General features: G+C 36.5%; 3 protein-coding genes across 6 annotated transcripts; 1 reads left to right on the top strand and 2 right to left on the bottom strand.

Annotated features, from left to right (window-relative positions):
* Window positions 1-2,083: 2,083 nt before the first annotated feature.
* Window positions 2,084-11,536, top strand: LOC137718410 (serine carboxypeptidase 1-like). Its single transcript, XM_068457952.1, has 8 exons — window positions 2,084-2,532; window positions 4,636-4,743; window positions 5,007-5,281; window positions 5,533-5,787; window positions 5,899-6,005; window positions 6,406-6,492; window positions 6,700-6,805; window positions 11,207-11,536. Exons 1-8 carry the CDS (start codon window positions 2,100-2,102, stop codon window positions 11,348-11,350), a joined length of 1,515 nt encoding a protein of 504 aa, XP_068314053.1. The 5' UTR covers window positions 2,084-2,099; the 3' UTR covers window positions 11,351-11,536.
* A 1,502-nt stretch (window positions 11,537-13,038) lies between these two features.
* Window positions 13,039-16,880, bottom strand: LOC137718352 (uroporphyrinogen-III synthase, chloroplastic-like). 3 transcript variants are annotated; one of them, XM_068457882.1, is made up of 10 exons: window positions 16,636-16,880; window positions 16,097-16,184; window positions 15,732-15,798; window positions 15,494-15,612; window positions 15,029-15,124; window positions 14,645-14,700; window positions 14,039-14,124; window positions 13,811-13,945; window positions 13,577-13,613; window positions 13,039-13,473 (listed from the first exon to the last, which is right to left on the bottom strand). In XM_068457882.1, the coding sequence occupies exons 1-10, from the start codon at window positions 16,831-16,833 to the stop codon at window positions 13,465-13,467; spliced, it is 891 nt and encodes a 296-aa protein (XP_068313983.1). In that variant the 5' UTR covers window positions 16,834-16,880; the 3' UTR covers window positions 13,039-13,464. The 3 variants fall into 3 exon arrangements, with proteins under 3 accessions (XP_068313983.1, XP_068313982.1, XP_068313984.1); XM_068457881.1 differs by having other exon boundaries at window positions 13,039-13,438; window positions 13,539-13,613; window positions 16,636-16,879; XM_068457883.1 differs by lacking the exon at window positions 16,636-16,880 and adding an exon at window positions 16,287-16,612 and having other exon boundaries at window positions 13,039-13,438; window positions 13,539-13,613.
* A 2,633-nt stretch (window positions 16,881-19,513) lies between these two features.
* Window positions 19,514-23,012, bottom strand: LOC137718444 (polyadenylate-binding protein RBP47-like). 2 transcript variants are annotated; one of them, XM_068457996.1, is made up of 6 exons: window positions 22,454-23,012; window positions 20,983-21,463; window positions 20,445-20,512; window positions 20,221-20,351; window positions 20,025-20,121; window positions 19,514-19,884 (listed from the first exon to the last, which is right to left on the bottom strand). In XM_068457996.1, exons 1-6 carry the CDS (start codon window positions 22,823-22,825, stop codon window positions 19,708-19,710), a joined length of 1,326 nt encoding a protein of 441 aa, XP_068314097.1. In that variant the 5' UTR covers window positions 22,826-23,012; the 3' UTR covers window positions 19,514-19,707. The 2 variants fall into 2 exon arrangements, with proteins under 2 accessions (XP_068314097.1, XP_068314099.1); XM_068457998.1 differs by having other exon boundaries at window positions 19,514-19,881.
* Window positions 23,013-24,072: the final 1,060 nt, after the last annotated feature.

The raw sequence follows: 24,072 nt of genomic DNA, 5'->3' as shown, positions 1-24,072 counted from the left end.
GGTTCCTACAAAATCTCTAATTGTTGCTTGGCCTTTTCTCCCTTTTCTCCCTTTTCTCCCTAGTTCTTCTGCCACTTTCGTTTTGGTGCAAGGTACTCCCTAGTTCTTCAGTCTTCTATAGGTGTTACTATAAGTAATGTGTCTTCTAGCTTTCAGGCTTTGATCTTCTACGTGAGATAGGAAAGGAAAGTCAGCATCTCTCTTCATTAAATGCATGCCCTGCTGGGCTTTCACGTGACTTTAAGGCTTAGGATTTGGTTCATTCCTAACTAAGTTGGTCAAGTTGCTAGGGAAATGAGGAAACTACGCTAGTTCTCTCTCAAACTTAACTATGCGGAATAAAGAGGTTATTGGATTGGATTTTTAGGCTCCCAAACAACCCAAAATCTTCCACAATCTTGACTGCCCAATGAACTTCCGTAACCATGCACACCACAATTCACTTGACAAGCCCCGGGCATGACTTGGGCCTATCTTAGTATGAATAGTGATTAACATGATAAAACTTGGTGTGACGAATAGGCATGAGTTTGCACAAGCGTGGTTTGATTTACATGAATGTGTGGCTTGATTAACGTAGCATGGCATAATTATGAACATAACTCCTTCTCGATTCTGCACTTCTGCATGTACTTGGGCTCGACTTGAGGCTTGTATAACAATTGGGCTCTAAGACTTGATTGGGCGCTTGCATGTGACACTTTTGGACCTCAACATTAATATTATAATCTTAGCACGATGACATATAAACCTTATTGCTCATCTATATTACAACACATAAGATAATAGAACCAAATGATTATGTAACGGTCACACTAAAAATTTATCCTTATATTGTCAGTTTTAATTAATAGAAATATCCAAACTTGCTAAACTAATTATCCAATCAAGGGACTGAAATCTGCGGCATTCAAAGCACAAGTACCCTTGTTCTAGGAAATTTTAATAATTGGACACGAAAATCGTAGCTTAGAATCTTTAGATGTGTCATGTTAATTAATATGAATTAAAAATGAATGAACAACTGTGTTCTCATTTAGCACAAACAAATAAGAATCTAACTAGCGAGTGATTTTGGAGGTGAGAGGGTACGTAGTACCGATACATGATATAACAAATTAAAACCATTTATCTTATAATATATAAATTAGTAATACTATCACGCAATGACGAAGTCAGAATTTTATAATAATAGGGTCATAATAAATAAGCTTTCAACAAAAAAAGAAAAAAAAAAAAAACTAATTGAATGAATTAACCTTATAAGTATACATACGTGGTCAGTGACTATGAATCTTAGAAGACTAGAAGAATCTCACAAGGTTAACACTACAGAATTTACATTACCTATGTCCAATTAACAGTTCAATTCAATAAATTAAAAAGAACACTAAAACTTCATCATTAATGGATAAACAATGTGGTTTTATAAATTGTCATGAAAGTATCAAGACACAAACACATTTTTGATAAGAAGATAGTTGCCTAAAACTATTTATAAGAGACGTAATTAAGATACAACTCTGAAATATTATCATTGGGCAAGTGACAGATGAACATATGTAGTGCACAAAGTGACCAAACAAATACCAACCCACATGAAAGAGAAAGTAAAATTTGTAAGTCCAGTTCAAATGAAAATTGATAAAGCCAAAATTTCAACTGGATGATCTCAAATATATGCAAAACTATCTGCCACCGCTCCAACTAAACCATCAAATTAGGTACTATCTGCATTGGTTAAGGGGTCAAGAAAAAAATTGCAAAAGAAAAAACACTAGGTTTTTGGGATCGTGAACACCCATTGCCCTAGTGTAGCTCCGCTACTACCATCATGTGACAGCGTTGAGTACTATGCCACACAATGACTCTTAAACATCCTTTTTTCTCTAATTCTAAGCTAGATGCATATGGTTTCGATCCGCATATTTATGTCCGAAGAAAAAGCTTTCTTGAATCTTTTGACAATGATAGGATGTGGATGGCCACAGGTCATGGTATATATGCTGTATGTTGTCCCAAAGCTAAGGCCTTAGTATTCTCCTCCCAAACTTTCAGTTGTTGACTTTATTCCTATAAATACTAAAAGCTAGCGTTTGATGCTACTAGTCCACCAGCATATTCAAGCAACAAAATTACTGGAGATCATGAATCTTTCACTACTTAAATGTTTGCTTCTCCTCTCCAGCTACCAGTTAACCTTTCTCATCATATCATGCAACGCCAACCAAATCGACAACCTCAACAAGTTGATTAAGTCTCGCAAATCTGCGAATCCTCCTCGGGCAGACTTATGGGATGGCTCAAATGTTGCCGATGACCAATTTTCACCAGTTTATGTTGGACTCCAAGATGGGTTGAAGGAAGCTGATAAGATTGGTTATTTGCCAGGACAACCTCAAGGCGTAAACTTTGACCAATATGCAGGGTATGTTACTGTAGACCAGAGAGCCGGGAGAGCATTGTTCTACTACTTTGTAGAGTCGCCCCAGGATTCATCAACTAAACCTTTGTTGCTATGGTTAAATGGAGGTAAATATTGCTTAGAAGTTTTACTATACAATTATTCTATTCTTGAAGTGTTAGAGAATATGATTTCATATCAGTCATACGACAATTAATATACAATTAATATGTGGGAGTATCCACCCCTAATATCACTGACATTTTTTGTAATAAAACTCAACACCTTGTAATAGGTGGTTAAGCTAAAATATATCAGTGATGTTGATGGTGGATTATGCTTGTGCTTATAAAGTTTGTCATTAAGTTTCTTACCTTCTTAATTTAAAGTGACATGAGTCTACAACTTAAACATATCCGGCTGACGTCTAAGAAAAGATGTATGTATTATCATATTCTATCACTTTCTATGGCACTTGTAACTTGTAGGACATCATTCCAGTAAAAAAAAAACTAGGAACGACCATATGTCACATATCCGAAATCACGGTGAAAATCTCCTATAGGTATATATAATGCCAGCTTCAGCGAATATATTATTAAGCTATACATGAAAATTTTTATTTAAACATTTATTCGTAACAAACTATAGACCCACTTTTTTTGTTTTTTGGTCAAAATGTATATAACCACTCGGAGTAAGTTTTAGTTAATTTGAATAAGAAAACAACAAATCCATGGATAACATGATAACATCATCATTTGTGACAGCAATCTTATTTTAAGGGAAAAGAACACTCGAAAACAGCTAGAACCACTATAATAATGGACTTAAGACGATATCGGTCGGTTTGTTGTTTAGCTATATATCATCATAAAATTTGATGTAAGCAACCACGATATATACAACTAGTGCTTAAAGTCAAAAAGAATGATATGCATATGGGGTTTACATCCCATGTATTTCCTGGCCAGCCAAGTTGCTAGCTAGGTGGACAACACTAGCTTGCAAGAATTTCCACTAATCTTGTGCTCTTGAACACCAACTGTCCCTGTATGCATGTAGTGTGTTTTCCAATACATATAAATGTAACACGTATTGAGTGGTATAATTCTTGAGGATATCATCTTTTTTATGATACTTTGGAGTATCGGATATTTCAAACTTTTTAATCTTTAGATCTTTGATTGAAAGTATAAAATTAAAATCTAACCGTTAAAAACTCTGATATATTTGATATTCTAGAGCACCATTAAATAGTTTACTCGTGAAAACCGAAAAGAGTTAAGGTCCACCACCAAATGAAGATACTTTATGTCCATGCCACTATGCTAGAAGATTCTATTGGTATGAAAATAACTGTTACCCAGTTGTTTGAATGGTTTTGAGCCATGTAATGTGTTGTATAGTCTCATTCCCACTTTGTAGTGGGCATACCATTTCCTTTCTTCGTGAAAGGAAAACACATGCAAGACACGCACGAAAGTACTTTTGGCAATTCACATTGTTCTTGCCACAACTACTTGGGACGGGCTAATTTAGTATGAAGTTATGAAGTCTAATTACTGTTTAATCATGAACTAGTGGTTAACTCCCATTACATGACACAAATCCCAAAATTTGGAAATTGTTTGGATTGTGACTGAAGTTTAAGTTATTCCTTGATTAATTTTATGTATGTGGTATGATAACAAGCTAGCAGAGCCAAAAGTTGCTCCAATTATACATTATTTGACACTGCAAATTCTACATGCTATGAAAACCATACTGAGGAAAGAAGAAACCTTGCATGTCATACTAAAACCAATTTCATGCTACAACACTGCCACCTCCAACTGTTCACAGCTCTTAGATGGCTTAAAAATCAGAGCTAACAAACTTGTCTTAGCTCCAAGTAGTCACTATAACCAGCAGCCAGATACACCATCTTCTAAGAACTCAATGCTTTTTCTCAAAAAAGAAAAGAAAAAAAAAAACTCAATGCTGACATGGCCATATCTCATATTTCATACATACAATATTTATGTTAATCCACATAGAATTGATATATCGATTGAAGCCTCTATTTGCCAAATTTTATTACAAACAATCCACTTAAAATTTAACATTTCCTTTGGTGATGCACGACCTCAATGCTAACTTGTCATTTAATATCAGCCAACAGTTTCATACTACACCGATGCCACGCACCTCCAATATTCTTGTGCATGATTTCTGTTGTGTACATGCAGGACCAGGATGCTCATCTTTGGGATATGGAGCCATGGAAGAAATTGGACCCTTCAGAGTCAATAATGATAGAAAGACACTATTCAGAAATGACTACGCTTGGAACAACGGTAATTACTAATTAATCAAGCAACTAAATAATGAGCACTACATGTCCTTTCTCTCCCCAAATAGTTACAAAAATTCTGTCAACTTTAGCAAAAAAAATTTTTAATAGGACGTAACACTGGTACAAAAAATAAGAAGCTGAGATTGAAAATAGAGAATTTAACAATTGTAGAAATCAAACAACGTTTAAAATACCCGTAGTATTGAAGCAACACGCTAACTTTAGACTCATTATGATAATAAGCACCATAAAAATGTGTGGCAGTGGCAAACGTGATCTTCTTGGAGTCACCAGCAGGAGTTGGGTTCTCATATTCATACACAACATCCGACTATGGAGACGTGGGTGACAAGAGAACAGCAGAGGACTCCTATAAATTTCTTGTAAACTGGCTGGAGAGATTTCCCCAATATAAAACCAGAGACTTCTTCATCACCGGAGAGAGCTACGCCGGTCATTACGTACCTCAACTTGCCTCCACCATTCTCTTAAACAACAAAGTCACGAAGCAAACAAAAATCAATCTCAAGGGAATTGCAGTGAGTAATTATTCATTAATTCTACGTAGAGTTTATATAATAATATCTTGTTGTTTAAGTAATGTTTGTCTGCCAAATCACCACGTTGTGTTACTAATCCATTCAGGTTATGAAAAGTGTATATGTTTAATATCATCATAACCTATGAAATATCAATTTCATTGTTCATCCATGTCATAACGCAAATTATTATCAGTACCATGTGCCGATGTGATCGTCGCACTAAAAAATTTCACGTATTATTCATACAGATTGGAAATGCTTGGATCGATGATAGTACTGGTGAACTGGGGATTTACGATTATGTGTGGACACATTCTATGAATTCCGACGAGACGAATGCAGGGATACACAAATATTGTGATTTTTCTTCAGGCGATTTCTCCAGCGCATGTGACAAATATCGAAGTCAAGTTGAGGAGGAGCTTGGAAATGTTGATATTTACAACATTTATGCTCCCCCTTGCAAAACATCAGAACCCACTAAATCTCTCTCAAAATCTTCTGTAAGTCTATCTGTAGCTAGAGCTTAATATTAAAGGAATAATATGCATTTGACTGAATTAAACCTTCAAATAATGATTAATTGGGATGGTATGTTATATATCCTGATACAGATTGATGATTTTGATCCATGCTCTGACAATTATGTGAAAACCTATCTAAATCTTAAGGAGGTTCAAGCGGCTCTTCATGCAAAACCTACAGAGTGGTCAGCTTGCGGGTATATGATATGCTTTCGGACAAACTTTCTTTATTGCTTAATTGTACATGAATTATGCACTATACCAAGAGTCGTTTTTAGGTGTTACTGGCACCCTAAAAATGTCATTATGCATATATGTACTTAAAAGAGTGCAGGATGACTTTAGTGATGATGCTTAATTTGCTAAAATGCTTCATAAATTGGTAATTACAAAAAAAATGAAGGGAGCACGTAGGGGTTGGAGGCTAGGGAATACCTCGGCCCTGAGTTCCATTGCCACTAATAAATTATGTTATATTGTTAGACCGTTATTTTATTTATTTATTTTTTTGTTTGTTTGTTAACGATATTGTTAGACGGTTTTACGAGAGAAACGTGTTTTATATAACTAACTGTCATTTTTAATCGTTGCCTCTAGTGGAGTTGGATGGACAGACAGCCCAACCACCATTCTACCCACCATAAAGCAGCTTATAGCAAGCGGGATAAGTTTATGGATATACAGGTGAAACCCTTGAATTGATGTAAGATAGTGTAGTGATCCCAATGTTCCCCTTCCTCTTCAGAAGATTAATTTTCATTAAACAATTGATTAAGTATAATTAATTATATCAGCATGTTACATAGATATAAACATATGCTTATGTACTGCAATTACATTTTACTAATCTATATATAGCAGCTGAGATTTCATGTTAAATGCAATCTGCAGTGGAGATATTGATGGGAGAGTACCAGTCACATCTTCTAGATACGCCATAAACACTTTCAAATTGCCCCTACAAACTCCATGGCGAGCCTGGTATTCAAATGGACAGGTACTTAACGTCCACATCTTTGTGACTACATTTTACCACAATCATTCGGAAATAAATAAGTAATTGGGAGGTGGATGTTATTAGTGAAGAAAGTTGAAGTTTCACCGTACAACTAAATGACAATATGTGGAGAGTAGTCCAACTTACTTTTAAGCCCATGCAACGTCCCTCTTCCCATTAATGTGAGATTCATTCTCAACACACCCCCTCACGTGTGAGGAATTTTCAAGCTAAACACGTGAACAACATAAACAGGGTGACATGTGATAACAGTATAAGATGAATGGTTAGATAAGATGCCATGTGTCAATAGATTAGTATGGTTATTATAAGGTAGTTAAAGGTTGTTGAGATTGTTGTGACATAGTGTGCAAGCAAGCCTTATTAGTTAGAAGAATATATAACAATTCATGTAAGCTTTGTATCTCTAATAAGAAAGTATACAAGAATTCATTCCTCTCTCTTTCTACATTTCTCTCTCTTTGAAACCTCCATTGTTACTGCATTACTGCAACACAATATGTTGCTTTATATGGTATCTTTCACCTGTCAAGCTCTTCTTGCTTGAAAGATTACTTCGATCTTGAATTTCTTGCTTCCGCCATTCAAGATCTTCTTCTTCTCTACTTCTTGATCTTGAAACTAAAGTTTCTGAGTTCTTTCTTTGTCTAGGTCGTGCATTCCAGGTGTTTGATCATATCTCATTCACAATTCTTCAACTAAAGGTTACAATGGTGACTGCCAATCAATTACAAATCATGCAATCACCCATCACATCTCTTATCTCTACTGTTTCTACGTCTATGACTGCCAAGCTCAATGATTCCAACTATCTTACTTGGATTTTTCATATTTAGTTGATACTCGAAAGCCATGGAATTATGGAGTTCTTAGATGGGTCTAACCCTTGTCCTGAAAGATTTGTTTCATCTGGTTTAAGGGAATTTGAAGTAGATTATGGGGATTCATCATCAAGAACCGAAACCAATGCCTACAAGATTTGGAAAATGTATGATCATGCCTTGATGCAACTCATTACTGTTGCATTATCTTCATCGGCTGTGTCATGTGCTATTGGAAGCACAAGTTCTCAATATTTATGGAATCGGCTCAAAGAACAATTTTCCATTGTCACTCATGCAACTATTTTCCAAATGAAATCTGAGTTGCAAAATATCAAGAAAGGCACTGATTCAATATCCTAGTATTTGCAGAGAATCAAGGAAGCTTGAGAATATTTAGCAGCTGTAGAGTATTATTCGAAGTTGATGATATTGCCATATTAACACTTAATGGCTTACCAGGGGAGTATAATATTATAAGGTCTATCATTAGAGGTAGAGAAAGTGTTATATCTATCAAAAATTTGAGATCCCAATTGCTTGCTGAAGAAGCAATGGTTGAAAACACTATTGTTACACCATTTCTCTATGCAATGGTTGCCAAGAATTCTGAGTCTAGTTCCAAGAACTCATCACTTTCATCCCAAGAGTACTTTGGTAATCACAACCAAAGGTTTTCTGGCAATTCGAATAAAGGGTATTCAAGTACTCAATCTTCTGGTTTTTATGATGGGGGCACTCAGCCTACCTACTTCAAGAATAACTATAACAAGAACAAGGGCATAGGCAAATTCAACTATAATTCCAAGTACAATTCTAATTTTCGATTTGGAAGTTCAAGAAACAACTATAATAATTCTGCTTTTGGCATTCTTGGTGCACCTCCAACACATTTAGCATATCAAATCTGTGGAAAATTTGGACATCTTGTTGATAGATGCAGATTCAAAAATACTGATAATGTCAGTAGTACTTGAAGGGTGTCAAATATATGGCAAGAAGAACCATACTGCTCAATTTTGTCACTTCAGAAATGCAAATGTATTTGGAAATGCTCATCAAATAACTGCAATGCATGTGGCTTCCTCACAACCTCCTTTAAACTCTAATGCTTCTTCTCAACAATTCTGGTTTATAGACTTATGAGCAACAAACCATTTCATTGCTGATTTGCAGAATCTATCCTTGGCTACTTCTTTCCCATCCACAGAGACAATTAAAACTGCAAATGGTGCATGTCTACCAATATCACATATTGGATATTCTCTAATTCATACACCCATACAACCCTTAAAGCTTAATTTGGTCCTATATGTTCGAAGAATTACTCAGAACTTGTGATCTATACTATAGGATTTGTCTAGATAATAATTGCTGGTTAATCTTTGATGTTTTTAATTTCTGGATTCAGGACAAAGCCACAGAGAGGAGTTTATAAAGGGCTAGTGTAGTAATGGGTGATATTTAATACCAATATCAAGACCAACTATAATTCAGCATCAAGCATTCAAAGTTTGATTTCTTGGACAACAAATGACTTTCCAGTTTCTGGCATAGCAGGCTAGGTCACCCCTCTAATTCTATTGTTTCAACTACACTTAGAAAGTCTAATATTTCAGTACCCTCTGATGTATCACCTTCACTGTGTCACTCATGTTTACAAGGAAAATTTTGCAAATTACCTTTCTTAATAGGTTGGCAGAAAGAAAGCATAGACACATTGTTGAAACCTCAATCACAGTGTTATAAAATGCGTCTAAACCTGCCATTTTCTAGTCTTTTGCACGTCAAACTGCAATATACCTTATTAATAGGATGCCATCATCAACCTTACATAATCAATCACCATTTGAGGTCTTATTTCAGTCAATTCCAGAAGTTCAACACCTCAGGATATTTGGTTGTGCATGCTTTCCATTATTGAAGCCTTATACCAGTAACAAGTTACAACCAAAAACCAAAAAATGCATTTTTCTAGGATATGCATCTAAATACAACGGATACATATGCTTTGAAGTTAGTTCGTAGAGGATTTACATTTCTAGACATGTCATATTTGATGAGTGTGATTTTCCATATCCTTCTTTTTCACAAAAAATCATTTGTACTTCCAACAAGTTCCATTTCTGAAGCTTATTTAAAACCAATGTCTACCAATGTCTATCACAAGTGAAAACACTGTTGTTATGGAAAAGGAAATACAAGCTTTACACTCTCATAACACTTAGTCTTTGGTTCCTTTACCATCAAGTAGAAACCTTTTGGGGTGTAAGTGGGTATTTAAGATCAAAAGACATGCAGATGGAACCATTTCAAGGTACAAGGCTAGACTTGTGGCAAAGGGATTCAATCAAGAGGTAGGTATAGACTATGGTAAAACATTCAGTCCTATGGTTAAGCCTACTACAATAAGGCTTGTTCTTCCTTTAGCTACACATTTTGGATGGTCTATGAGACAACTCGATGTAAAAAATGCATTTTTGCATGGAATCTTGCAAGAAGAGGTGTATGTGGCACAACCTCATGGCTTTGTGAATTCCTTACACTCTACCTTAGTTTGTAAACTTCACAAGTCCTTATATGGTTTAAAACAGGCTCCAAGGGCATGGAATGAGAGATTTACAAATTTCTTGCCTTCTCTGGGTTTTCAAACCACTTATGCAGACACATCACTATCTATTAAACATGTTGGTTTTGAGGTGGTGATTCTCCTACTTTATGTGGATGATATAATCATCATAAGGAGTGCAAATGATGCCATAAAAGAAATTATTTCTGCATTAGCAACGAAGTTTGATATCAAGGATTTGGGACTTCAAAACTACTTCTTTGGCATTCAAATTACACAGACTGCAGAAGGATTGATTTTGTCTCAGCATAAATATGTCAATGATTTGTTAACAAAAATAGAAATGCATCAGTCAAAGCTCTGTGCTACCCCTTGCTTACTTTATAACAGACTTCTTAAGGATGATGGAGTACCCTTTAACAATCCTAAGCTATACAGAAGCATAGTGGGAGCTTTGTAGTATATCACATTTACAAGACTTAACATTGCATGCTCTGTGCACCAGGTGTGTCAGTTCATGCATTGCCCTATGGAGTCACATTATTTGGCTGTGAAAATGATACTTAGATACCTTATAAAGGTACGCTGAATTATGGCATTCAGTATGTTAAAGGAGCACTGGAGTTAAATGCATTCAGTTATGCTGACTAGGCTGGGAATCCCAATGGTCGAAGATCCACAATTAGATTGGTTGTTTTCATGGGACACAATCCAATATCTTGGTCTTCAAAGAAACAAAACACAATGTCTCGTTAATCTACTGAAGCTGAGTATAGAGCAATTGCTACAACAGCTGCTGTTAGTCCACATCTATAATATGGGTAGATGATGAGTTTGTTTATATTTTAGAATATATTTAGTATTAACAGATAAAATATGTGTTGTAACATGTAGATATGGTACAAAAGCGTAACCCCGTATATTAATTATACATGTCAATGCAAGATGGGAAGACACATTTTCCTTAATTATGGTGCAATGGGCTGGCAGGTTGGAGGATATGTGGCTGGGTACAAGGGATTGACATTTACCACAATAAGAGGAGCAGGTCATATGGTTCCCAGCTATCAACCGCAGCGATCACTTACCTTCATCTCATCTTTTCTTCAGGGGAAACTTCCACCTTCCTCCTAATTAATCATATCAATTTCCCAACTGCACTACTGCTATTGATTAATCCTACGTTAATTATCTGAATATCCAGATATATACAATCTAAATTCAAAAAGTATTATGATTTGTAACCATATATATTTTTGTTTAATAATTAAAACAATGACCAAGGTGATCATGTAATATCATCCATTGGGTTTAATATCATCTATTGGGTTTTTTGTTGTTTGAAATTTTGGTTGGATGAAAATGTTTCATATATTATCAATTTTTCTATTACAAGCATTGTTCTAAAAATTCCTGCCTAGTGCCGCCTAGCCCCTAGGAAGTTGGCCACCGCCCAATTAATGCCTAGGCGTTTGAAAATTAAGAAATGGCGCCTAGACCTGCTAAGGCGCCCGCCTAGACCACCTAGGCTCCTGCCTAGCTTGCCCAGACCAGCCTAGGCACCTGCCTAGGTGCCTAGGTTGCGACTCACTTAAACAAAAAATAGATAACTTTCATTTTGCATTTTATTTTTTTCAATAAATTGTAAGAGACTTGTTGCATACTTAAATGAGCACACACTATGTTTTCATTGTGTTCCAACACTTCATAATATATATATCATTCTATTTTATAGTTTATGATGAAATTATATATATTTAAAGTATATGCAAACACTTATTTATACGAAATATAATAGATTTACTTAAATCCGCCTAGGCTCTAGGTTTCAGCCTTTCGTCTGACTATCGCCTAGAGTCTTTTAGAACCTTGGTTACAAGCTTATGGATAAGAGGAAGATTTGTCTCGTTTAAAAGTAAAGAAAAATTATAGAAAATACATAAAACTAGCAAGAGTGCAAAATTATTTTTTTGCGCCAAATTAGTACACCAAATGATGTGCTACCAATCAAAATTTTTATTCAAGTTGGAATTTGATTAATAGTTATAATAAAAAACACTATATATGAATTTGAAGCGCCATTTAGTACATGAATTTGATTTATGTAGCACCACCTAGTAAAAAAGAAATTTAACAAATAACGAAAACTTAGTGTGTCTAGCATTATAATGTAGGCTCTTTTTATTCAAACACTCCAAATGTACGTTCGTTGCATGCATAAATGCACTCGTCAATTATTCACAAATTCTACAGATTTTATACATTAATACTTCATAATCTAGCAATAAATCTACTCGTCAAAATTCTCATATTCTTTCAATCAGTAAATGTACTCGTCAAGTTTCAACTCAACCCACAATATAAATATTAAAAATTGTGAATACCAATTGGTAATTTGGTATTCTTGAACTGATCATTGGTCAAGATGAAGCTTACACTACTTGCATGTAATTTGCTGCTCCCCTCCAGCCACCACTTCACCTTTTTTATCATATCATGCAATGCTAATCACCAAATTAAGCCTTTTTGATCATATCATGCAATGCTAATCACCAAATTAACAACCTCAAAAACTCGATTAATTCTCGAAGATCTGCGAATCCTCCTCGTTCCAAATCGTGAGTTCGCTTAGATGAGTCTTCTTGTTCTCCAGTTTAAACTGGAAGTCAGCATGGATTGAAGAAAGCTAATAAAATTACAGCCTTGGCAGGACAACCTCAAGGAGTAAATTTCAGCACAAAAACTTTCTTAGGCGCGACACAAATTTCAGCACTTACAAGTTCATCTACCCGATGTCCATAAAACAGCAGAATTCATCAGTAAAAAACACGAACAATCAAAATGAGCTTTGATTATAAGAATAAAATGTACAAAGAATTACAATCGTGTCCTCGCTACTACACATGAACTGCAGTCAAACAAGCAGCAAAACTGATGTTGCACAGCGTAATTGAGTAAACGAAGTTTACATATACAAGAGTAAGCTTTCTTTCCACATATGATCCAATCGCCTATTCACGGGCCAGAAAGAAGCTTTGCCTAATGAATATGATCCCCTTGGGTTGTTGAATATCTTGACATCTCCCATTCCTGCTCTTTGCAAATATTACATACTCGTTTTACAGCTACCTTATGCAGAAACTAGGAAATTCAACTTTCCATTTGTGAGTTCTTGCTGCCTCAATTTCTGCTCCGGCGATCTCCTGGTCAGCCTGCCTGGGCCTGGGAGAGAATTGAAGACACGCGGCTTATTTAATCTATACAACCACAGGAAAAGAGAGGATGCAAGTTACTAAACCGTAGCGCAGGAGGAAAATTCTACCTTAAAAAAACAGACTGCCTACAAATTTACAGACGCACATTTGCTTGCAACGCTTCAAGTATGCTACCCACCCACCTGTTGTCCAAAACAAAAAGGTTAAGAAAGAAAAAAAAAAAAAAAAAAAAAAAAAAAGGATATAAGAAGGCATCTCATAGTAGCCTACTACAACAATCATCAGGGGAAAATCCGAACAATGAAAACTATAGGGCATATTTGAATTCACCATCTCGTCATACCAGATATAATATACAGTAACGAAAAGTCAATATTACCCTTCAAGACCTGGGTTTGCTGGGTAGTAAACATTTGTGAGGCCTAATTTCTTAGCAGCCTTAGCAGTTGTCTCACCAATACAGGCAACTGAATTGCTCCATTGCTCTGACTCTGGAATAAGACCGACCCAGGCACTGTTGGAGAAAACAGATAGTGAAAAACAAAATTAATGATTGGTACTATAGTCTCTAGTGAAATACCTCTAAGTAGCTCAACTGGTTACTTACTGAATAGCTGATGGAGAAGCAACTGCTATGACAGGGGCGGAGAGTGCCTGCTTTAAAACTGTTTGGTCGACATGATGAACAGATTCCTAAAAGTAAGTATCCCAAGATCCCAAGAAACATTGTTAAGTTATGACTGAAATAAGTCATTAGCTATAACCAGTAATCCTATTCAATTAGTGCTAATATCACATTCAACTGCCAACCTGCAACTATAACAAAAAGGTTCAAACAAACATATCAAACTCCAAATGTCCACATTAGACTAGAGCAAGGCAATGATTGAGAAGAGGAGCAGGGATGCCTCTTGATCCTGAATGATGTACTAAATTTTATGGTGGACAACTATAATTTGCAACCAAAGACCTGGAAAGAGAAATTATGTTTTATCGTATCCATCAGAAACACATAGAAAGGATGATCAATTGATGACAATAAGTATAGAAAGGAGAAGTGTAAATATCTTGTCATTAATCTATAAGAAATTTTTCATGGAACCATTAAATAAAAAGTAAAAATTATAGATCACTTAAAAAAAAATTCGTAGAAAATTTCCATGGAACCAATATAAGGAGACCACACTTGCATGCCAAAGTTGAGTAAGCATACCGTTGTGTATGTATTTAGCCTTGTGACCTCAAACCCACGATTGGACAGGCCTTCCTCTGAAACAAATATAACAAGATGAAAAGGGTGAATCAAAGACAAGTGACAGTGCACATAATCTTATAAGCCGCTATCAGCACAACATTGACCAAAGTCTTGGCTTCATCACGTGATATACTCTATGAATGCCAAAATTGTATAACGTAAAGGAACAAATATAACTATTCATTTACGGAAAAGGAAAAAATGACTCATAAAAGATCACAATCATGAACATGCCCAATCATAAAAGATTGCAATCATGAACATGCACAATCCTAAAATGGCGAAAGCAATAAAAACTCTATCCAAAAGAAGCAGGCATCGAAATTGAAGCATTCCACATACCAATCTCATTGCTGGCCTTTGCAGAAGCTGGATATAAAACGGTGCATTTTTCATTCCCATTCTTAGGAAGCTCTGAAGCCAAGACCTTGCCAGTTGCTGTGCGGCGATTATTAAACAAAAAAGACCAATAATCAAAATCAATAGTGGAATGGAGAGCATACCCACAATATTGAGTCATAAATTAAACAAAAGAAAAGGATGATAAAATCAAGCTCAGGAATCTAGAAAACTTTTGCTTCACATTTAAAAACTTTTGTTCAGACATTCATTATTCAATGCCTCTCATTCTTCAATGCATCTATGTTTGGAGAGTTTTTAATTTTATCAGTATTCTCCAGTGCTTTCGCAATGTTTTTAAGATGAAGTTCATCTTTCTGGGACCTTCACATTAATTGTAGCAAGCATAACAGGCAATAATATACTTTGTACAAAACTACATTGTTGCCTACACTAATTCATACGCACCTTTGGATGGCACAAAAGCAATGTTGAGGGATCGCTTCGATGACTGTACTACTTCCTCAAATATGCTTGCTGTACCAGCCCCCACGACCCCTACCGTAACATTTGGAGTTCCAGCAGCCCTGAAAGTAAATAACAAGACAGAGTCTAAAATTTAGACAAAATTAAATTACCAATTTGTATGAACAAGTTTTAAATGCAAAATGTGCCAGGGTTTTATTTATCGAGTTTTCTCTCTCACTTCCAGGCCTCTAAGAAGACTGAACTCGCTTCAGGGGACGTTATGACAATCCAATCAAATGTAGTATCTGCAGCCAAAAAGGATCATTAAATGAAGAAAGTTGGTTAGAAAATAGTTGTACATTTGTTTAGACTACGCTAGGTGAGCATGTAATCAAATTAAGAGAATCCGTCCACAAATTTTTTTCATACACACAGGAAACAACATAAACTTTATAAAAAGAAATTTGGAAACATGGAGCTGAAGTTTGAGGCCCAAAGGGAAAAATGGGGCTAACTAGAATGCGAGGCAGTCAACTTAGTTGCATTATCTGTGAAATTACTCAACGACATCAACAAATTGGAGAAGAAAGTTGAAGAATTTACCACTTAATACTGTAGAAAGCCTATCCAGATCTGGCCCCCGTGTATGCTCAATGAGCGGAAGCTCCAAACAGCTGATTCCCTGCTTGGCCTGCACTCAAAATTTTCAAATGTGAATGTGTTGGAGAATGTCAAAGAATTAAACCTTCGAAAAACGGTGGAAATGGAAAAAAAATAAAAATTGATGATTTACAAATGCTGAAGAACAAAATGCCGCAAAGAGCCAATCACGTTCGCATTTCATCGAACACCTAACTGGTAATCCAAAGCTAAACCGCAGCCCGAAAACAATTCCAAATTCTTTCACAATTTTGACAGTAACCACTCAAACAGTAAATGCAGAGTAATTCACATTTCAGGAGATCAAATCCGAAAATGCAAGAAAGAGGGCGGCAACAGAGTACAATTACGAAATGTAGAACCCAGAAATCCAACGCAGTACAAACAGCTAAATTTCCAGTCTTTCAGCAAAATCACAGGAAAAAATGTCAGATACAGAGGTAGAGAGAGAGAGAGAGAGAGAGGAGGAGAGAATTGCGCACCAGGGAGGCGATGAGCTTGCCGTTCTTGCCGCGCTCTCTCGTGACGACGACCTTCGGCTGCGCGTGTGAAATGGAGGTGGAAGTTGCGGAGGCTGCGTGGATCCTGGAAGCAACGACGAAGATTCGCCGGTGAAGTGGATGACAAGAAGGTGGGTAGGAAATAGGAGGAGAGAGAGAGTAAAGAGAAAGGTGTGCCATTGGAAACGTGTTGGAGAGAGAGGATTGCACCTCGACAGCCCATTACCATATTAAGTAATAGAAGATCTTACGTAATTAATTAAACAGAAGATCTTACGTAATTAATTTTGTTTAATTATTCTTAATCTTCTGATAAGTCCGAGAGATTTTTCAGCTACACAATCCGGTACAACAATTGGAATAATACATTCCATGAGTTAGTCATTCTGAAGTTTAGATAATATTGTCTGAGAAAACATATTAAATATTAATTCGTTGGAAACTAAAAAGAAATTTATTGAATTGTATTATGACATTTTGTGTTCCGTTATCACACTTAAAAAATGCCTCTTATTAACCAAAGGGCTGCCGGGGAGAATTCGTAATGTGTCTATAACACAGGATAATATACACATGTTATTATATAAATGGTAAGATACTTACGTTAAAAAATTAATAATTTAAAAAAAATAAAATTTTTCATTACGTATATAATAACATGTGATATATTATCTATGTTCGGATTGCAAAGAAATTTTTCTTGCCGCTAGGGAGGATCGCATTTCTTGGTGGGATGTGTCACATGGCTGTGGAATTCCTCTGGGCATCGACCAATCAGCTTCCTGCCATGTGCTTGTCTTTGGAGCTATGAGCTGCCCGAAGGATATGATTTCTTTTTAACCTCTACTTTTAGGGCATACAAACGCAAAGGAAAAGTTTTATGTGGTAAGGTGTTTAAACTTTGTGATAGTAGAGAAAATAATTTACATTCTCACACATCTTCTGGCGTTTAATAGTCAAATTTCACACATGAACGAACATGCTCTGATTCTATTAAAAAATTAAACTTCAAACTCTAAAATTAATTAAGCAAAATTTCCCAATTTTAGATGCAAGACAACACTTAAAATCCTCACGCGAAAAACCATTATGACAAATTGCGAGTATCATCACAAATATATTGACAAACCCAAGTTCAACAGCTCTTTGAGGTGATCAAAACAACATTTAGTCACATTTTACTGCAAGGATTAAGTAGAGATCTGCATAATTCATTTTTCAATTTGTGCTAAATTTTGGTTCCCCATGTCTCCCGAATGCCCAACCCAACTGAAGGGTGTTGTGCGCCCCAAGATTCCAACACCTGCCACCTAAATTTGTTATTGTTTGCTTTTTCACTAAGCCTCATGGTACTTAGAATTGAGTCCGTTTATGGCTTGATCGTACGCCAATGTGAGCAGTAAAATATAAAACTAGGTCCTGCACAATGATGATGATGATGATGGTTGTTGACAATTATTATTAACACTAACATGCTACATATTATTCTAATTGAAAATGTTTCTCCAGAAGGTAATATGCATACTGAAACGTTTAACAAAAACAAAGCGCATTCTAAAATTTTTATGTTAAACTATATAGAAACACTTTTGGTTATTTATAAAGGGAATTGTTATTGGCGCTCTAAATTTCTCATTCTACACTTCCAACTTTCTATATCTAGAAAGAAAGATACACTTATGAGGAGTGTAAAATGAGATTTTTGGAGTGCCAATTTCCCTTTATAAAATATGTATTGGTTTGTCATGTTTACTGCATGTAGTTCAGTGATAGATAATCCAACTCATAAAACTCATGTGTGGAGCGAAAAAAATTGGGTCCTCCAATCTTCGCTTGCCACCAAAGAGAGAATTAAACGAGGGGAGTGTTTGTGGAAAAGATAGTGTGAGGCTCAAGTTAGTAAGTGCTTGAGATGATTTTGGTAAAATTTAGAGAGATTGTGTTGTTTTCCTCCCTTTGGAGGTGACTTAATTGAAGTCTTTGGGATCCAAGTTACCATTTCTCAGTTTTTCCATAGCCCACAAGCTCTTGTCGTTGGAAAATAAAAAGGATTTTTTTTTTTTTTGGTTGAAAGAATCGATATTATCTACAATAAGGAGAAGGGATAGGCTTAGCCTTACAATAATGCGGTTCTTTGGCGAGAATCGAACCTAAAACCTCTCACTTACCAGTGAAGAGGAATATCACTAGACCGTAGTACTAAGTGGCAAAAGGAACGTATTTTAGGGATATGATTTAATTAGGTTTGATATGATTTGGTCTAGGTTTCCTTGTCTTGTTGACAAAAAGATTGTTTTGATTTATTTCCGAATATTGCTCCCTTGTAATCTTATAATACTTCCTTATTGACAAGAATAAAGAATTGAAGTAGTATATTGAGAATTGTGGAATTGTAGGGAATTCTACCTTTACCATAAATTAAGCCTTTATTTTCAACTATCCCATCATGGTAGGGTAGTGGAATACTGCGACAAGTTTAATTGAGGAGTAAATGCTCATTTATAAGTGTGTTTAAAATTACTAAAAACACTTTTTGGTAAAAATACTTTTGGAACGAATTGTTAGACAAAATGCAAGTAAATCCAAGAAAAGAACTTGCAGTGTGGCAACAAAACATGCAACCTTAGACAAGCATGCTAAAAAAATGCTTTCTCAAATTTGCCTTCCATTTGTGGCAAGGCCTTCTGCAGTACTTGTTCAGGCCTTCACCCTAAAATCGCGACTGCAGCCCGGTGTAGAACATAACACAAGTGCAACTTTGCACTAGCATGCTAAAGATTATCTCGCACATTTTCAATTCACGGAGGCCCTGTGCTGATCGAATAATAGTTTCCCTAAAAATTACGTAAATCTAAAGAAATGATCAATGAAATCCTTGCATAACTACCTCAAGTTATCAAAATTCAGTTCCACTCCAGAATTAGAGGGATTTATAAGAATTCTAGAGAACCAAGCAAATTACAGATCCATTGAGTCTGATTTCTAAACTACTTATGCAGCTTACTCGGTTCCCTCGCTGTTGGTAGGTTGCTACCGTGCACAGGAGCTGCTGTCTCAGCTTACTTGTTGTTGGTGGGTGCCATACACCGGATAAGCTCCATATGCAGCCGAAGCTGCAGCATACATGCTAGGGTCATGATGTGGTGGTAGAGCATAGCCGTAACCTTCATAAACAGGTCCTCCGTAGTAGGCGGCACCTCCCCATTGGTTACCAAAATCCGATCTGAACTGCTGAAAATCAAAACCAAGGAAAACAAAAGATTCGTGAGAAAATAAAAACTAATGGCATGATAGAGGCATTACAATTGTATTTCGTCACACAATTTTGTTGTGGACTTGGGGAGGGGGTTTTGAAAAGAGAGAAATAATACCTGCTTATTTGCTGGATTGCGTCCCCATGAAAGTCGGACTGTTTGCTTGCCAATTACTGTGCCATTGAGTTTCGGCAATGCCTCCTCAGCATTATTTCTGTCACAAGAGGTCAAAAGGATCACGTCCCAACTCGTTGTCAAGTAAAAACTATACCACCACCAGTGTTGCAGACCAACATCATGACAAACAGTTTACCTGTTAGCAAATTGTACAAATCCACATCCTTTTCCAACTGGTATTTTAACAGAAACTATCTCGCCATACTGAGAGAAGGGCTGCCTGAGATCTTCATCAGTAACATTAGGATCAAGCCCCCCGACAAATATCTACAAATGACACATTCATCAGCAAAGGTTGTAGAGACTAGAGAGAAGCGCAGTCTCAATTGGTTAAAAAACCATGAAAGCTAGAAGACTCACTGTCGTGTTTGTAGAATCTCCATCAGATTGGAATCCCTGGGTTGGTGTACCATTTGAAGCATAACCCCCTGCAGAAAGCACAAAATATAAGCATATAAAAGAGAACTAACATTAAAGCCATGGTCTTGCAGAGATTAGCCTCTTTCATAATCTGAAACCATCGTTTGGAAACGGTATCTAATTTGCCGGAGTATAGATCACAAAGGACTAGAAAATTACAAATAGCTTTTCAAAAGTAGTCCAACAAATGGAAGACGATTGATGATTACAACTATTCCAGAAAGATTTCATCAGTTTAGCTACTTGCCAAAATGAACTTAAAACACCTTAAAGAAGCAGTGCATATTTCTAGCAATAAATTCAAATATGCCATGATGGAGGTAAAACTACAACATGACATTCATATAAATCCTTACTAATGCACAGAAGATTTGGAGGACCAAAACACAACTTCAGAGAGAGAAGAAGTAGACGCAAATACCTTACTTACCAAAGAGAAGAACTAAACCCCTCCTTATCTAAAAGTAGAACTAAATACCTTGTGAAGAGTATTGTTGTTGATACCCAGATGATTTCCTAGGAGTTGCAGCACCGATGCGCATAGGCCTGCTGGAACAAAAGATACCATTCATTTCAGTCATAGCCTGTGACCTTTCATTCTCGTCCCCAAACCTCACAAAACCGTAACCCTTTGAACGGCCAGTATTGGCATCAAAGACGACTTTTGCAGCTTTAACAGATGGATATTTACTAGAGAAAGTTTCGTGCAATAAACTATCTGTAACATCTGCAGCTAAGTCTCCTACAAAAATGGAAAGATCAGGAGCATTATCTGAACGCTTATCACCCGTGCTAAATGCAGCCCAGTTCAGACGGAAGGGCTGTTCTGTGTTGGGCATTAGAATGCCAGCGTAGTTCTGTAGAACATTCTCAGCTGTTGCATGTGAAAAGAATTCCACAAAGCCGTAGCCCTCGGATAAAAGAGTCTGCTTATTGCGAATAAGCTTGATGGAGGCAATCTGCACGACATAAGAAATACATGTTATCTAAAAGGGCAGTAATGATCAATTACATAGACAGAAACAATAGGCAACAATTTCTTCAAGAAATCAGTTTCACTGGAAATATAAGACAATTTGTTCTCTGAAAACTCCACGGCTTCACGGAAGAAAGAAAATAAGAAACAAATGTACACAATCTTTCCGACCAGGCCAAACAAATACCATAATTTTTATATCTACCGTACATCGGCCAGAGAATTCCTTATGAAGGCCGTATTATTTTGTATATTCGATTAGAAAACAGAACAACATATATGTATTTAGTCAAAATATATTCATCATTTTTGTACCTTTTGGGTTTCCTTTTTAGTAATTGGCTCCAATATGTACTCAAAAGATGCTCCAATCACCAACAGTTTTACTTTTTATGAACTAGTGCAACGACTTCCAGTACAATTTTAGAATTGCCCCAAAATACCAAATGAGAAAAAAGGGCAGAAAAGTAGTGTTCTTCTTGCATATTCCCAAACAAAATTAGCCACCGAAGGGGAATCTTCCCCTCTTTAGTTCATAACTAATTAGATTTAGCTTTTAACACTTTCAGGCCTTGTTTGGTACGCCGAACTATATTGCTTATGTTTGCCCTAATTTGTGCATTGGAGAAACTGGCTATATGAGTCACAAAAGTTACAGCGTTTTTATCATGTATACCGAATGAGTTCAGATAAATATTCTGACCCATAAAACTTAATACAGAATTATACGAAAATTAAATGAACAATTAAACCATGCAAAAAATCAACAAAATGCTTGCAACCCAATTAAGCAGAAACCTCAAAGCATCCAACTTCCAACCCAAATGTCAATTTTTTTTACAATAAATCAAAATAAAATTTTCATCTTCAATATGAATAATCATGCTACCAGTAAAAAAAATCCATACAAATATGTGTACGTGAATATATAAAGAGGAGAGAGAAAAAGCAGTGAGAGAGGAGATTCATAGACCTCGCCGGTGGAAGCGAAGCAGGTGTGAAGGTAACTCTCGTCCATCCAATGGTGCAAATCACCGACCCAGATGGTCTTATTCTCGCCGCTGCCAGATCCCAGCTGCTGCTGCTGGAGGTGTTGTACGTGCTGCTGCTGCTGGTACTGGTGGTACGCCATGTAGTGCTGCGGCGGAGGTGGAGGAGTCGCGTAGTGCTGCGGCGGCATCATCTGGTGCTGCATTACCATCGCCACCGTCGGGTACTGCATCGCCATCCACTGCTGCGGCGGCGGCGTCTGTGCTTGCGCCTGTTGCGGCCGTTGGTTATGGTTATTACTCTGTTGCTGCTGCTCCTGCTGTTGCACCGACGAATCAGAGCCGTTCGATTGCATCCTCACACCACAAAAACACACTCTTTGTTCTCTCTCCTTCCGCTAAAGGACGCAGTTTAATCCGAACTTAAGGAAGAGAGAAAAAGAGAGAGTCTAGAGAGAAAGAGAGACTGGGAGTTCTAGAGAGAGAAGGAGAGAGAGTCTTTCCGAATCTGGAGGTTTTAGAGATAGAAAGTAGAAGGGAGGGGGGAGGGGCTTGGGCTGCGGGGGCAAGGGGAGGATGTATTTGTGCGGATGACGGATTCATGGGTTGGCTTCGTAAAACGCGGTTGGTTTCTCCACCGTCGGATCAAACGGTGAGGTCTGTTGCTCACCGTTGGATCTCACACACCCAACCGATAAGCACTAGCACAGGTTGTTTTGTTGATCCGCCGCCAGCTGCCCCTTGCCCTCAATTTTTTTTTTTTCCTTTTTTTTTCTTTTTTTTTTATAATATTTTTTGGGGCTTTGGATTTGCTTTTTAGTTTTTACTGTTTTTGGATTCTGTTTTCACCGCAACCTTAAACGTCGAAATTTACCGCGTGACGTCACTCTCTGTTCTTGAATTTCAGTGAAGATTTACTGAGGTGAAAGGAAATCCTGTTTTTTTTACCGGATATGGGTAAGTACGGAGGTCAGGGGAAAACCCAGAGGAAGATCTTTGTTTGCCAAACTGAAGTTAGATTCTTTTTCTGGAAAGGTTAGAGTGATGGAATAGAAGGGTTACCTAAAACAGGCCTAATTTTCAGTTGTGACATAACACAAATAGTATAGTACGTGTTTTTTTGTAAGTGGTAGAAAATTTTAGTTCAAATCAAGTTAGATTGAGAGAGAGAGAGAGAGAAAATGGTAGCTGCAATCAACAACTGGGAATTAAATGTTAGATTCAATAGTTATTAATCATTCACTATAAATTCATGCACTCTTTTTTTATAATTACTTGTAATAACTTTTATCAGGGGCGAAGTCAGAATTTAAAAATGAGATAGCTAATCTTATGCTAATTTTTTCTTAATGAAAATTTTAATATTTTAGCAATTGTGGGGGGTTTTTTTTTTTTTAAGAGTAATGCTATTTTTACCACATTTATATACCACAATTTTTTTTTACCATCTTAGGTGACAAATAAGCTGGACAAGCTACGTCGTTTAATTTCAATCTTTTTATTAATTAAAACATATAAATAATCTTAGGTGGCAGTAGAAGACTCCTCATATACTAAAATCATCATTTAATTAACAATTTTTTATTAATTATTGATTAACATT

This window comes from Pyrus communis, chromosome 15 (genome assembly GCF_963583255.1).
Source record: "Pyrus communis chromosome 15, drPyrComm1.1, whole genome shotgun sequence".
Classification (NCBI taxonomy): Eukaryota; Viridiplantae; Streptophyta; class Magnoliopsida; order Rosales; family Rosaceae; genus Pyrus; species Pyrus communis.
The sequence above is the reverse complement of the archived record's forward strand: the minus strand, read 5'-3'. Positions and strand labels throughout refer to the sequence as shown.

Excerpts from the sequence above, each read along its gene's own strand:
- LOC137718410 (XM_068457952.1), top strand. The coding sequence starts at position 2,100 with ATGCTACTAGTCCACCAGCATATTCAAGCAACAAAATTACTGGAGATC. Across the intron at positions 4,744-5,006 it reads TGACTACGCTTGGAACAACG|TGGCAAACGTGATCTTCTTG; the intron begins GTAATTACTAAT and ends AATGTGTGGCAG. Across the intron at positions 6,806-11,206 it reads CCTGGTATTCAAATGGACAG|GTTGGAGGATATGTGGCTGG; the intron begins GTACTTAACGTC and ends ATGGGCTGGCAG.
- LOC137718352 (XM_068457881.1), bottom strand. The coding sequence starts at position 16,833 with ATGGCACACCTTTCTCTTTACTCTCTCTCTCCTCCTATTTCCTACCCA. Across the intron at positions 15,125-15,493 it reads TGCTTTTGTGCCATCCAAAG|CAACTGGCAAGGTCTTGGCT; the intron begins GTGCGTATGAAT and ends ATCGCCGCACAG. Across the intron at positions 13,614-13,810 it reads GCAAACCCAGGTCTTGAAGG|GTGGGTGGGTAGCATACTTG; the intron begins GTAATATTGACT and ends TTTGGACAACAG.
- LOC137718444 (XM_068457996.1), bottom strand. The coding sequence starts at position 22,825 with ATGCAATCGAACGGCTCTGATTCGTCGGTGCAACAGCAGGAGCAGCAG. Across the intron at positions 20,122-20,220 it reads TTTGTACAATTTGCTAACAG|AAATAATGCTGAGGAGGCAT; the intron begins GTAAACTGTTTG and ends CTCTTGTGACAG. Across the intron at positions 19,885-20,024 it reads GCAATCCAGCAAATAAGCAG|CAGTTCAGATCGGATTTTGG; the intron begins GTATTATTTCTC and ends TTTGATTTTCAG.